The 16,305-nt window shown below is 41.4% G+C and overlaps 1 protein-coding gene across 7 annotated transcripts in view; it reads left to right on the top strand.

Moving 5' to 3' along the window:
- Positions 1-16,305, top strand: part of LOC109871420 (collagen alpha-1(XVIII) chain) — a 186,877-nt gene that overhangs the window by 111,079 nt on the left and 59,493 nt on the right. For 3 of the 7 annotated variants that reach the window (XM_020462302.2, XM_020462301.2, XM_020462297.2), the window contains 5 exons: positions 430-513; positions 774-836; positions 2,372-2,440; positions 5,456-5,537; positions 10,093-10,155. In XM_020462302.2, the coding sequence (XP_020317891.1) occupies positions 430-513; positions 774-836; positions 2,372-2,440; positions 5,456-5,537; positions 10,093-10,155 (361 nt within the window). The remainder of the gene's footprint in view (positions 1-429; positions 514-773; positions 837-2,371; positions 2,441-5,455; positions 5,538-10,092; positions 10,156-16,305) is intronic. The other 4 variants (XM_031806146.1, XM_020462299.2, XM_020462300.2 and 1 more) reach the window with 3 other exon arrangements.

The following is a 16,305-nucleotide window of genomic DNA, read 5'->3' as shown; positions in this document are numbered from 1 at the left end:
GCGATACATTGAAAGAAGCTCGATGGACTGGGACCGTGGAAGAGGAGAGTGTCATATCACATGCGTCCATTTCATTGCTCAACACTGGGACAACTGTAATAAACCCCTCAGCTTCTTCAATAAGGGGGGAATTCCACAACAAATCCACCACACAGATCAGGTACACATGTTTGAAGACACAGGACTTCAGAGGGAAGATTTATGTTTGTTTATGTTTAGAGCAGGGCCATGGCTTGTGGGCTTAATGATGGGAGAAGAATGCAGACTTGTACAGGCAGAGGACCAGCTGTGCAGCAGCACCGCAACATGCCTTGTTTTACATCACCCCACACATACAGACACCAGACATCAAAGGCCATGTATTGACAACTGTCTGTGTGTGTGTCTGCCTGCGTATATGCGCTTGCCTGTGTGTGTTTTCCTTCATAGGGGGTGATTGGGGAGCTGAGGGTTGTTGGAAACCCCCAGGCTGCTGAAAGACAGTGTGAGGAGGAAGGGGACGACTCGGATGTGGTAAGTGACCCTTGACCCGCCACCCATACATTAACATAGGTGGGGCAGCGTAGCGCTTATACAGTTGTTGCCTTAGCAGGATATGGGGTGGCTTAAACTTAGAGGGAACTTGGGAAATTAGAGGGAACAATAGCAACCAAACAGAAGCAAAGGGGCTGAAATCGGAAGGGACCTACCTGAAGAAACATTCGTTTTTCATTGCAAAACGTTTTGCTACGGGTTTGCACTAATGAATACACCCCTGGTCTCTCCCCGCCCAGGCTTCAGGAGATGGCGGAAGCGGCGATGTGGAAGGGAAACTGGACGGGAAGAAGAAAGGCTCGGTATGATCGTTTGACATTTTTATGTTAAAATTAAGGTTAAAACCAGGTTATATGTGACGTTTCAAAGGTCAGAGAGTGTGAGCAGCAAGGCTTGGCTATGTACTGGTTGTAGGTTTGGTAATGTCACCACATGATGGGTTTTTACAACACTGAACAAAAATATAAATGCAACATGTAAAGTGTAGGTTTCATGAGCTGAAATAAAAGATCCCAGAAATTTTCCACACGCCCAAAAAGCATATTTCTCTCAAATTTTGTGCACAAATTCGTTTACATCCCTGTTAGTGAGCATTTCTCCTTTGCCTATGTAATCCATCAACCTTTTTATTTATTTTAAATTTTTTATTTCACCTTTATTTAACCAGGTAGGCAAGTTGAGAACAAGTTCTCATTTACAATTGAGACCTGGCCATGGTGTGGTATATCAAGACGCTGATTAAACAGCATGATCATTACACAGGTGCACCTTTTGCTGTGGACAATAAAAGGTCACTCTAAAATGTGCAGTTTTGTCACACAACACAATGCCACAGATGTTTCAAGTTTTGAGGGAGTGTGCAATTGGCATGCTGACTGCAGGAATGTCCACCAGTGATGCTGCCAGAAAATGTAACGTTAATTTCTCTTCCGTAAGCACATTCAACCGGCCTCACAACCGCAGACCATGTGTATGGCGTCATTTGGGCAAGCGGTTTGCTGATGTCAATGTTGTAAACAGAGTGCCCCATGGTGGCGGTGGGTTCATGGTAGGGCAGGCATTTGCAAGGGACAACAAACACAATTGCATTTTATCGATGGCAATTTGAATGTACAGAGATACCGTGACCAGATCCTGAGGCCCATTGGCGTGCCATTCATCCATTCATCGTGCCATTCATAATTTTTTTTGTGTGTGTTATTGACTGTACGTTTGTTTATGTGTAACTCTGTGTTGTTGTTTTTGTTGCACTGCTTTGCTTTATCTTGGCCAGGTCACAGTTGTAAATGAGAACTTGTTCTCAACTGGCCTATCTGGTTAAATAAAGGTGAAATAAAATAAATACAAAAATCCGCTGCCATCACCTAATGTTTCAGAAAGATTATGCCCGGCAACATTCCTCAAGGATCTGTACACAATTCCTGCAAGCTGAAAATGGCCCAGTTCTGCCATGGCCTGCATACTCACCAGACATGTCACATATTGAGCATCTTTTGGATGCTCCAGTTCCCGTCAATATCCAGCAATGTTGCACAGCCATTGAAGAGGAGTGGGACAACATTCCACAGGCCACAATCAACAGCCTGATCAACTCTATGCGAAGGAGATGTCTCCTGCTCCATGAGGCAAATGGTGATATCACCAGATACGGACTTGTTTTCTGATCCATGTTCCTACATTTTTTTAAGGTATCTGTGACCAACAGATGCGTATCTGTATTCCCAGTCATGTGAAATCCATACATTACGGCCTAATGAATCTTAGGGATTGTTTTTTGTTGTGTTTATATTTTTTGCGCAGTTGTTGTAGAGCCTCCTTTGTCTTACTCTCCCCATAGGGTACTTTGAAATGGGACGTGGAGGTACAAAAATATGTGTGGGTTGAGGACGACAGACCGACAGTTTCGGTATGTGCCCTGAAATCCATTTTATCTGTATATGTTGCCGTTCACTCACAAGCATGTGAATTTTTCACCTTTTGATGTGTCAGGACTTCACTCCCTTCTTGTGAGCGGCGGACACAAATCAAATGTTATTTGTCACATGCACCGAAAACAACAGGTGTAGGTAGACCTTACAGTGAAATGCTTACTTACAAGCCCTTAACCAATAATGCAGTTTTAAGAAAATACCTAAAAAAGAGTAAGAAATAAAAGTACCCAATAATGAATGAGCAGCAGTAAAATAACAATTGCGGGGGCACTGGTTAGTCGAGGTAATTGAGGTAATATGTACATGTAGGTAGACTTATTCAAGTGACTATGCATTATTTAGTAGGGATGTAGGGAACTCTGTAAAACTATGTAGGGCACGCTATTCAAATGGCACCCTATTCACTACTATAGTGCACTACTGTATGTTGGGAATAGGGTGCAATTTGAGATGTAACCATCCACAGTCATGTACTTCTAACATATGGTCAACATTGAAACCGAACTATCTGGCTATTTCAAACTGTAGGGAGCTGTATGGGGAGGGGGTGGGTAGTGGGGAATGTATATGGCCGGTTTGGCTGTGGGTCATCACCTGGACAATGTCCTAAACTAACACGAGCATCATCTCCCCCACACAAACACACAGATGTGGACCATGCATTTTATGATATTACAATACCCTCTACAATAAGCAAATTTTGCAGCACAACCCCGAGCCTCCATACAACGGCACTGTCGGGGCACTGTCGGGGCACACCAATTAAAGTGGAAGACTAGGTAGACAGCCAGATGTGTCTGATCCAGCTCTGGTTTCTCAATCAGACTTAAAAGTTGAGAGAACAGGAATAGGGAGGTAACGGAAAGAGATGACGGGGGAAGTTGGCCTGTCTTTGGTCTGCCAGACCTTGTAGGTTCCACAGGGCTCCAGGTGCACAGGCCAACTTTGAAGCCTTGTGCCACTTCACACGGGCTTTCCATCCTCCCGACGTGTTTATTAGCATCGTATGGAACAGCTGTTACCCAACATACTGTTGACTTTGACTTTCCATCAAGTTGTTTCATTGCAACATATAATGCCTGTCTGACCAGATTGTCTGAGTTTTAGCCTGTCTGACTCCCGCTCAAGCTTGGGAAAGCAAAGAAGGAAACGCAGAGTTATCTGAGGAAACTTTCTGTTGTGCGACTGACGGCGGATTTGTGTGTGATTGAAGGACTTGTGAGTTGTCATCATTACACAGTGCTCTAAGGGCAGGATTTCACTCAAATCCGCACTGCAGAAAAAAGCGACAACATTGTTTCTGCTCCATTAAACAGCTTTTGGTAGAATGAGTTACCTACCGTCAAGCTTAAGAAAACTTGGAAACTCCCATTACGCAATTGTCTGGGTGAAAGTGCGTATAATTTAATATTGTGTGAGATTTGTTTTCTTTTAAGACTCAGCTCGTGACAGTGAAGTAAACAGACTTCTTATTTTATTACATTTCTCACACAATTGTGTCTCGAATCTCATATGGAGTCCGGGATTAGGCGTGTGTGTATTCGGTGTGTGAATCTGGTCCTTGTGCCAACTTTACCTTGTTGCATCAGCTTTGTGGCCTAAATAGTTTTGTTCAGAGAACATATAGCAGACAAGTTTAAATCTGCATCGGGCAAAATTGGGCTTGTGCCTTCTATGGTTAAATTAAGTTGTGTTTTTCAAATCCATCACCACCAAGTGCCTCGTCTGTCCCCACCCTCTTCACTCCCACCTCTCAGAAGCGATGAATGCATGGGAGTATACATGCAGGTCTGTTTTATTATATATATCCCCTTGGATCTGTCATATAACAGTCACAAGTCAAATTCTTTACACAGTCAACTTCAGGCCCTACAAAAGGAAGAATGTTTGTCCACAGAGGAAACTGCTTAATTTTGTGAAGAATTCCATATTTTTTATTTAAAATTGCCCCCCTCCATCCATCTATCCATTCATCTGTCCCACCCAGTACTCCCCTCTCAAATTCCACAGGTGACAATGTGAGGCGTGTCACCTGGTGAAGAATGAGTTTAGAAAACGGGGGTGTTAGGTGTTATCTTCCTCTCACTGAGGGAGGTGAGTCTGGAAATGGCCTCCCCTCTTCCCCTCTGCAGATTGTCCCATCTGTAGAGCGCTAGCAGTGATGACAGATCTTTGGCAGTCCTTCCTTGTCTCTACTCCCCAACACACACAACCTGACACTTACACCCAGACACACACACTGAAACATGTACACACACACACACACACCCTGACACTTACACCCAGACACTTACACCCGACACACACACTGAAACATGTGCACACACACACACCCTGACACGCACACCCTGACACGCACACCCAGACACACACACTGAAACATGTGCATACACACACCATCTCCTCCACTCTATTCTCTGACCACTATCTTAAGAGCTGTAGCCCAAAACGGGTCACATTCCTGTTGCCAGACATGTTCCTCCCAACCAAAATACCTGCTGCTTGGCGCCATCCCCTCCGCTCCCAGTGGGAGAAAGTACACCCACCATCTCGCTCACTGGACCAACTCACTGTTGTATATTCATAATGGGCGCACATAAACTTGGCGCCACCATCACAGCTCTTTGCAACACCACTGTAGAGACTACCTCACAGAGGGGAAGAGAGAGTGTGTTTGCTTGGTAATCGGTATCAATTTGTTTAGGGTAAGCTAGCCCGAGAGGAAATTACATAATGGACACCGTCTAGTCTGTGCTAGTCTGCCAACCATTAGCACTGTGCTAGTCTGCCAACAATTAGCACGTATGATTACGCCATAACAAAAATAAAACACAAAACATATAGTACATACAGTGGAATCTGAAATTATTGACATCATACCCCCAATCATACCCCCAAGGCTAATCTCCCGCACGTTTTCTTTCCTTTGGAGCTGAGCTCGATATATTTTTATGTTTGTTTTTCAATGCTGTTTTAACGTCTTTCTCCAGACTACCCCTCCGTCGTCACGCCCGATTCAGCAGCCCCCAGTGACCCGGCAACAACCAGAGGTGTCTCCCAAGAAAGAGACTGGTGAGTTCAATAAGGTCATAGTCTAGATCAGGACTCCCCAGCCCTGTGTCTGGAAAGCTACCCTACTTTAGGTTTTAAACCCAGTTGTAAATAACTTGATTCAGCTTATCAACAAGCTTATTATTGGAATCAGCTGCACTAGATTAGGGTTGGAGCGAAAACCTACAGGACGGTAGCTTTCCAGAAACAGAGTTGGAGAGTCCTGGTCTTGACAAGACAGAATGTTGTATGGGTTTGCAAGACCACTAGTCACATTGGTTGACTATTGTAGATGTGTTTTTAGCACTTTATAGTAATATTAATATAAGATAAGATGTACTTTATTATCCATTAACTTATAAAACAGAAATGTGTCTTTATACACAATCCAAGCATCATTTATAAGACGTGTGATTTGTGTAACATGTGTAAGTCATTAACACATGCCTTATAAATTATCTATTATTGGCTTGTAAAAAGTTATTATAAAGTGTTAGCAATGTGTTACATGCATCTGTATTATATTTTTATGTAGTAACAGTGGACAATTGATAAATATTGACATGGACCAAGTTTGACATGATGGTTATGATGTTATGAGAAAAGTTCATGGTTACCATACCATATGCATGCTATGTGTCATGACACTTCATTTTCATGATTTAGGTAGACTACTGGTTATTTTCACTATATGGTTATTTTTTACTTTTACTTCACTATAAGGGCACACGGCGATACACAGGAGGCACATGGTTGGAGTCTTAGATGTTTATTATTCCAAAAAGGGGTAGGCAAGAGAATGATCGTGTACAGGCAAAAGGTCAAAACCAGTTCAGAGTACCGAAGGGCAGGCAGGCTCGAGGTCAGGGCAGGCAGAATGGTCAGGCAGGTGGGAATGGAGTCCAGAAAACAGGCAAGGGTCAAAACCTGGAGAACTAGTGAAGAGTAGAGAAAAAGGAGTACACGAAAAAACACACTGATTGAGTTGACAAACATACAAGACGAACTGGCACAGAGAGACAGGAAACAGGGATAAATACACTGGGGAAAATAAGCGACACCTGGAGGGGGTGGAGACAATCACAAGGACAGGTGAAACAGATCAGGATGTGACACATCACTACATTCCTAAAGAAAATAATGTACTTTTTACTCCATACATTTTCCCTGACACCAAAAGTACATTTTGAATGCTTAGCAGGACAGACAATGGTCCAATTCACACATGTATCAAGAGAACAACCCTGGTCATCCTTACTACCTCTGATCTGGTGGACTCACTAAACACATGCTTCATATGTAAATTATGTCTGAGTATGGCCCTGGCTCTCAGTAAATAAAATACAAACAAGAAATTGCATTACCCATTTAAATTCAGTGCAAATAAATATCCATCACAAATAGTACAAACTTGCCCAAACTGTGAACTGGACAGATAAGCTTTTGAAAACGTATTGTATGAGACATACAGTAACTTCAGAAAGCATTCATACCACTTGACTTATTTCACATTTTGTTGTTACAGACTGAAGGAAACATTTATTAAATAATGTTTTTTCTCACCCATCTACACACAATACCCCATAATGACAAAGTGTAATATTTCTAGAAATGTTAGAACATTTATTGAAAATGAATGACAGAAATATCTCATTTAAATAATTATTCACACCCCTGAGAAGGAGCACCTTTGGCATCGATTACAATGGTGAGTCTTTCTGGTTATGTCTCTAAGATGTTAATGGATAACATTTGCCCATTTATTGTTTTCAAAATTCCTCAAGCTCTGTCAAATTGGTTGTTGATCATTGATAAACAACCATTTCCAGGTCTTGCCATAGATCTTCAAGTAGATTTAAGTCAAAACTGTAGCTTGGCCACTCAGGAACATTCACCGTTTTCATGGTAAGCAACTCGTGTAGATTCTTCTCCCAGTGTCTGGTAAAAAGCAGACTGAATCTGGTTTTCCTCTAGGATTTTGCCTGTGCTTATCTCCAATCCATTTATTTTTTTATCCTGACAAACTCCCCAGTCCTTAATGATTACAAGCATACCCATAACATGATGCAACCACTACTATGCTTGATAATATATAATAAAAACCACTGAGAGTGGTACTCAGTAATGTGTTGTATTGGAAATGCCCCAAACATAACTTTTTGTCCAGAATAAAAAATGTTTATTGCTTTGCCACATTTTTTTTGCAGTATTACTTTAGTGCCTTGTTGCAAATATAATTACATTTTTATTCTGTCCTTTTCACTCTGTCAAATTGGTTAGTATTGTGTAGTAACTACAATGTTGTTGATCCATCCTCAGTTTTCTCCTATCATAGCCATTCAACTCTCACCATGCTCAAAGAGATATTCAATGTGTACTTTTTTTTACCCATCTACCAATAGGTGCCCTTCTTTGTGAGACATTGGAAAACCTCCCTGGTCTTTGTGGTTGAATCTGTGTTTGAAATTCACTGCTTGACTGAGGGACCTTACATACTTTTGGTCATGTAGTGTACAATTATGTGGACACCTGCTCGTCCAACATCTCTTTCCAAAATCATGGGTATTAACATGGAGTTTTGCTGCCATAACAGCCACCACTCTTCTGGGAATGCTGTCCACTAGATGTTGGAACATTGCTGCGAGGACATGCTTCCATTCAGCCACAAGAGCATTAGTGAAGTCTGGCACTGATGTTGGGCAATTAGGCCTGGATCGCAGTCGGCATTCCAATTCAAAGGTGTTCGATGGGGTTGAGGTCAAGGCTCTGTGTAGGCCAGTCAAGTTCTTCCACACCAATCTCGACAAACCATTTCTGTATGGACCTCACTTTTGTGTAGATTGGCATTGTCTTGGTGAAAAAGCAAAGGGCCTTCCCCAAACAGTTGCAACAAAGGAAGCACAGAATCGTATAGAACGGCATTGTATGCTGCAGCGTTAAGATTTCCCTTCACTGGAACTAAGGGGCCTCGCCCGAAACCATGAAAAACAGCCCCAGACTATTATTACTCCTCCACCAAACTTTACAGTTGGCGCTATGCATTGGGCCAGTTAGCGTTCTCCTCTCATCCGTCAAACCCAGATTTGTCCTTCGGACTGCCACATGGTGAAGCATGATTCATCACTCCAGAGATCACGTTTCCACTGCTCCAGAGTCCAATGGTGGGGAGCATTACACCACTCCAGCCAATGCTTGGCATTCGCATTGTGGTCTTATGCTTGTGTGTGGCTGCTCGGCCATGGAAACCCATTTCTTTAAGCTCCCGAAGAACAGTTATTGTGCTGACATTGCTTCCAGAGATAGTTTCTAACTCAGTAGAGAGTGTTTCAACCGAGGACAGACAATTTTTATATTCTACACACTTCACACTAAGCGGTCCCTTTTCTGTGAGCTTGTGTGGCCTACCACTTCGTGGCTGAGCCGTTGTTGCTCCTAAATGTTTCCACTTCACAATAACAACACTTACAGTGCAGCGCTAGCAGGACAGAAATTTTAACAACTGACTTGTTGGAAAGGTAGCATCCTATGACGGTGCCATGTTGAAAGTCACTGAGCTCTTCAGCAAGACCTTTCTACTGCTAATGTTTGTCTATTGAGATTGCATGGAGGTTTGCCTGATTTTACGCACTTAAAATGTTTTCTATTTCTTTGTTTTTGGCCGTGTGTTTTTCCCAATCAGAGGCAGCTGTCTATCGTTGTCTCTGATTGGGGATCACATATAAGTTGTCATTTTCCTTTTGGGTTTTGTGGGATCTTGTTTCTGCCTGACAGAACTGTGGGCTTTCATTTTCACGTTTTTTATTTTGTGTTTGTTCAAATAAAAGAATCATAAACACTTTCCACGCTGCGCTTTCGTCCACTCTTCCTGCCACCAACGAGAGCCGTAACAAAATTAAAGGGGGTCCACATACTTCTGTTTATATAGTGTATGTGTGGGGTCCAGAGATGAAGTGGTCATTCAAAAACCATGTTAAACACAATTATTGCACACAGTGAGACCAAGCTTATTATGGCAAGTCTTTACTCCTGAACTTATTTAGGTTTGCCATAAGAAAGGGGTTGAATACTTATTGACTCACAACATTTAAGTTTTTCATTTTTTGTGAAAACTTCTAAAAACATAATTCCGCTTTGACATTATGGGGTATTGTGTGTAGGCCAGTGACAAAACATCTCAAATTAATCAATATTAAATTCAGGCTGTAACACAACAAAATGTGTTATTGAAGTTATTGCAATAGTGGTATTTAAACTGTAATTTACTCCGGACGGTTAACTTTCCTGAGTGAAGGCAATCATGTTTACATTGACTGCATTTAGACCTTTAGACCACACTATAAATGTGACAAGTGAGAGTCACCTAAACTGAAGTAGTGAGAACAAAAATTTCAATTCACTTCCTTGCCCCTATCCAATCAATAAAGAACAATGAAACTAGCTTTGCCAACTATTGGGGCCATTATATTTATTTGTTCTCAATTGGTATTGTAGTTCATGCCACAACAATGCACATTGACCCGTGATCCAAGAAATAGTGTAAAAAAAAGTGTCTTACTTGTTCTTGCGTTCTTTTCAGTCAATGTTGGTGACACTGGCCGGTTTACTGTGGAGTCCAATCCTGGTGATCCAGGACCGCAAGGTGGGTTACTGAGGGCAACAGAACAGCTGGGGTGTCATCTCAATAGTCTGAAATGGACAGTGTAGCATGTAAATCTAGGTGGGGCTAACTCCCCAAAATGTTTTTAGATGCATGCCAGAAAATCCACTACACCACCCAACACATCAATAAACAATACATTAATTCCACTATAACGGTGTCAAATGGTGCCCACAATCTGTTAGGGTCTACATAAAGCTGTCCCAACCACAGAGCTTTTTTTCAGCACAATGGAGTGAATGCTTACCACAGCTACACCTGGCTATTAGCGGGGCCTTGTTTAGTCTCATTTGCTGCCTTTTTTTAAAACATAGCTGATATGGCTGACTTGCTTAAAAAATGTGATTTCTACTGAAAATTAAGATGTACGAACTATGGCATAAAGGAACGATGAGCGGATAAAAGTCACTCCGTAATTTCGATGAAGACATTAATGAGCGAGCTAATACGGACATAGTCAATATAATTATTTGTTCAGCACTTTTGAAATGTACAGCGACAGAATTCAGAATATGGGCTGTTCTTACAGTAATCTCCCTTTACACTAAGTCAGAACCGTAGGCTAAGTTATGAGGGGGAAAGGAACCAAATTATTAGGGTTAGGCACATGGGCTACTAAAAGCTTACTACACAACATGCTGACCACACCAAAATAAATGTACACATACATGTTATTCAATCATTGCACCAACACTGCTCGCGCGAGCGTCTGTGTTGGCAGGTGCTAAAATAGGAGTCAGTTCTATTTGTGAGGCTGAACGCGGCGCAAGAAAGATGAACTGAGGGTGGTCGGTCGTGGTAATACACCTATGAAAGTTAGATGCCAATCGCCATATAAAATCCAAAGAAGAAAAAGCCTGGAAGGAGGAGAGATGAAAAGAAACGATTTGGTTGACTGTTTTATGTATGGATTAATTGTCGGAGTAGAGGACCTTGTGCATTTCAGGTAAAATAACAACTCAGCATTTATATACCAGGACAAATGAGCTAGCAACAGCAAACTAGCTAAATAGGGCAAATTAGCTAGCAACTGCAAGCTAGCTAGCTACATTGCCATAAATGTTTCATGGTTTTTGATCTGTCCCCAAATTAATATAATTGGTTCAGAGTTTGTTTTGATATTTCAACCTGCGTGTCGTGATCGTGTTTGGTGTAGAGGGACAAATTTAATTTGCGTCCGGTTTGGGTATTGTGTTAGTATTACTTTCTTAGCTACAGTATACGTATCTCCCTCGCATATTAAATAATTTATGCAGCAGTATAAAATATATTTTTTTACCTTGTTGTGTGGTGCTCACTTGAACGGGAAGGGGACGCGGCTGTCTTGTGGGCAAATTTTGCCATCAAAGTCTGGCATTCTCTGGATTTAAGGTGCTTTTAAGAGAACTGGGAACTCAGAAAAAACAAGGTGGAATTTTTTGACATTTTGACATCCTTCGACTTCAGGTCGAAGTTCTAGAAAGAGTCACGAGTTCCCGACTTGGAATTACGAGTTCGATGACTGTTCAAAACATTCCCCCCCCCCCCCAAGAGTTCCCAGTTGTCTTAAACTTAATGAAGTCTGAGATTTCCCAGTTCCGAGTTTCCAGTTGTTTTGAACATGGCAGAAGTCATGCTGAATTGACACCATGGCCAATGTATTCAACATTTTCTGGCCCATGGTGTTGCATGTGATTGTTTATCCTTTTAAGCTTGGAAAAGAGACCCTTATACCCAGAGTTGGACAACACACCCTCTCCACTGAATAGCAGGCTAGTGATTGCTTTGCAACACTTGCAGTTTGCCACTGATTCTTAAAAAAACAATCATTGTTGAATTTGTGATTTCCAACTTGTTGAGTAATGTTTATGTCCAATGGCCGATGAGCACCGATATGTTTTATCTATAATTCCTCTTCATATGACAAGGATTGAAAAGGATTTGCCAGTAGATTTTCGAATAGAGTCATGACAATGACTGCTTGTCTAGCTTGCTAGCTAAGATTTTAAAGTATGATGTTGACATGATCAGTTCAAGCAAAGCCACATGATCTGTGGCAAATTACTTTGAGCCTTCTTGGATGGGCACTCTAATGTAAATCTATGGCAGCACCCAAGGGGCTTGATTTTTCGTGCTCTCCCTGTAGATTTTGCGGTGACGTGGTGTCCCCATGAGTGACATGATCCACTCACGGCGCAACTAGAGAACATTGCCAACCCCTACGCTCTGTATTTTCCGCTGGCTGCCCCACCACCACAGAAAGCACTGAGCTAGGCTGAAACTAGTAATGCACCGATATGACATTTTTGACCGATACCGATATCCTTTATTTTCCTTGCCCCAAAAAACAATACCGATAACCGATATTTAAAAAAAATTATGGCCTTTTAAGCATTCTAGTACAGTTAAATAGTTAACACACACACATGGACGCAGCAGTTTAAGGCACTGCATCTCAGTGCAAGAAGTGTCACTACAGTCCCTGGTTCGAATCCAGGCTGTATCACATCTGGCCGTGATTGGGAGCCCCATAGGGTGGCGCACAATTGGCCCAGCGTCGTCATGGCCATCATTGTAAATTAGAATTTGTTCTTAACTGACTTGATAAATAAAGGTTCCACACACACCACACTGACCAAAATGTTATTTTGTTGGCATTTATGTATGTCCCCATTACCAGTAAAACATAATCAAAACCTATTTCTTTCACCTACTTGCTGTGCTGTTTGATTGTTCATTTGTTCAGTCATTTCATGCTCAACCAGGATTTCTATGGAACGCCATTTGGGCCTTTGCATGTCAAAAAAGATAACACTTAGACATGTCAGATAACACTTTTTGACGTGTCAAACAAGCTTGTTGCCCAATCAGGCCTGAACTTGACTGCACGTCACATAATAATTTAAAGCGTTCATTAACTTTTGTCGTTACACATTGATTACACCATCATTCGTATTTCATGTGTCACAACGATTCATCGATACATATGCTGTGATGAAGGTAAAGTTGTCTCGCGCACCTACTGTGATGGTCATAAAAAAAGCTAGCTAGTTCATGGATGCAAACAATTTTCTTCCCCCAAAACATGGCAAAACGACAATCTGTTTCTGTAGTTATAGCTAGGTTTCATAATCTAAAATAACCCTAATTTATAAGACAGTTCTTATTTGATTAACGGTGGTTGGAACCATCTATGTGAAGCTAGCCACAATAAGGATTAGCCACAACAGATGACTTTACAGTTAGCCTTCAAAGTAAAAGTATGGCATAATTCCACTATTTGTATATATTTGCATCACTGTCAATTACATACTTTTATTTTGAAGGCAAACTGCAAATTCCACTATTGTGCCTTATCCTTATTGTGGCTAGCTTCACAATACATAACCCGGTCCAGCCGAGCCTCACTAGCCAGTTGAAGCTAACTGGCTGCCTATAACCTTAGGTTTGGCCAACGGAGTTAAGTAGCTGGCTAACTATTCGTTATTTATTATTTTCATGAACTGAAGTTCAATTTCATTAGGCGAACAACAAGTGGCAACCTAGCTAATACTTACTCACAAGGATTCCTATGTCATTGCTAAGAATACTGAAAATGACTGCAGTTTCTACTGGTCATTGTTTTCATGCTGGTTGTATTGGTGCTAGCTAGGTTCCAAGCCAAAACTAGCTACCCCAGAAGTTGCGGTCGAACAAATTATGCTTTATTACCAACACGGTATTGTAAACACATCTTTCGTGAACTGTGTTTGCTTGTTTTCTTTTTTTTGTACAGCTTTGACAGTGCTACTCTATCTTTTTTTGACACGGAACGACCCAAATGGCATTTCAAAGTGTATGTATGTCATGAAGCTAAAAGTAGTGACGGTATTACTGTGTGACTCCGGTAGGGCAACAGCTGAACATGGCACACTTGGTAGTGTGTACCGGTGCCCGACCAGTCGGCGAAAGCCAACATCACCCACGGCAGAGAACAGTTGATTGTCAAGGACAATGAGTTCCATTATCTTGGCTTTAATGGATTTCACCTTTTGAGTTGTCTCGCTGAAATGTTCTTACTCTTTCATCCGATGTTGGCATTTTTAGCTAATATTGTCCGATTTGTTCACCGATATGTCATGCATCCCTAGCTGAAACACCTGCGGTTTGGTGCTGCCTTACTCAAGAAAGCAAAAAAGAGAGCATGTTGTATGCGGCTTTATTAACACAATTCATTTTTTTATATTGTTTTGAAAACTGATATGTGATGTATTAATGCCAAAATAACATGCAAAACAGGCAAATATATAGACACTACCGTTCAAAAGTTTGGGGTCACTTAGAAATGTCCTTGATTTTGAAAGAAAAGCACAGGTTTTTTTACATCTAACTGATCAGAAATACAGTGTAGACATTGTTAATGTTGTAAATGACTATTGTAGCTGGAAACGGCTGATTTTTTAATAGAATATTTACATAGGTGTACAGAGGCCCATTATCAGCAACCATCACTCCTGTGTTCCAAGGCATGTTGTGTTAGCTAATCCATGTTTATAATTTTAAAAGTCTAATTGATCGTTAGAAAACCCTTTTGTAATTATGTTAGCACAGCTGAAAACTGTTGTTCTGGTTAAAGAAGCAATACAACTGGCCTTCTTTACACTAGTTGAGTATCTGGAGCATCAGCATTTGTGGGTTCGTTTACAGGATCAAAATGGCCAGAAACAAAGCACTTTCTTCTGAAACTCGTCAGTCTATTATTGTTCGGAGAAATTAAGACTATTCCATGCGAGAAATTGCCAAGAAACTGAAGATCTCGAGCACTACTACTCCCTTCACAGAACAGCACAAACTAGCTCTAAACAGAATATAAAGATTAGTGGGAGGCCCTGGTGCATAACTGAGCAAGAGGACAAGTACATTAGATTGTCTAGTTTGAGAAACAGACACCTCACAAGTACTCAACTGGCAGCTTCATTAAATAGTACCCGCAAAACACCAGTCTCAACGTCAACAGTGAAGAGGCGACTCCGGGATGCTGGCCTTCTAGGTGGAGTTGCAAAGAAAAATACATATCTCAGACTGGCCAAAAAAAATAAAAGATTACGATGGGTAAAAGAACAGACACTGGACAGAGGATGTCTGCCTAGAAGACCAGGGGAGTCGCCTCTTCACTTCATTTACAACATTAACAATGTCTACACTGTATTTCTGATCAATTTGATGTTATTTTAATGGACAAAATGTTTTTATTTTCTTTCAAAAACAAGGACATTTCTAAGGGACCCCAAACTTTTGAACGGTAGTGTGTATACAGTTGAAGTTGGAAGTTAATATACACCGTAGCCAAATACATTTAAACTCAGATTTTCACAATTCCTGACATTTAATCCAAGTAAAAATTCCCTGTCAGTTAGGATCACCGCTTTATTTTAAGAATGTGAAATATCAGAATAATAGAGAGAATGATTTATTTCAGATGTTATTTCTTTCATCACATTCCCAGTGGGAATAGTATTTGGTAGCATTACCTTTAAATTGTTTAACTTGGGTCAAATGTTTTGGGTAGCCACAAGCTTCCCACAATAGGTTGGGTGAATTTTGGCCCATTTCTCCTGACAGAGCTGGTGTAACTGAGTCAGGTGTGTAGGCCTCATTGCTCGCACACGCTTTTTCAGTTCTGCCCACACATTTTCTATAGGACTGAGGTCAGGGCTTTGTGATGGCCACTCCAATTCCTTGACTTTGTTGTCCTTAAGCCATTTTGCCACAACTTTGGAATCATGCTTGACGTCATTGTCCATTTTGAAGACCCATTTGCGACCAAGCTTTAACTTCCTGACTGATGTCTTGAGATGTTGCTTCAAAATATCCACAATTTTCCTACCTCATGATGATCTATTTTGTGAAGTGCACCAGCCCCTCCTGCAGCAAAGCACCCCCACAACATGATGCTGCCACCCCTATGCTTCACGGTTGGGAAGGTGTTCTTCGGCTTGCAAGCCGCCCCCTTTTTCCTCCAAACATAGCGACGGTCATTATGGCCAAACAGTTATATTTTTGTTTCATCAGACCAGAGGACATTTCTCCAAAAAGTACGATCTTTGTCCCCATGTGCATTTGCGAACCGTAGTCTGGCTTTTTTATAGCGGTTTTGGAGCAGTGGCTTCTTCC

Source organism: Oncorhynchus kisutch, linkage group LG26 (genome assembly GCF_002021735.2).
Source record: "Oncorhynchus kisutch isolate 150728-3 linkage group LG26, Okis_V2, whole genome shotgun sequence".
Lineage (NCBI taxonomy): Eukaryota > Metazoa > Chordata > Actinopteri > Salmoniformes > Salmonidae > Oncorhynchus > Oncorhynchus kisutch.
Note: the sequence above shows the minus strand (reverse complement) of the source record. Positions and strands in the feature narration are given on the sequence as shown.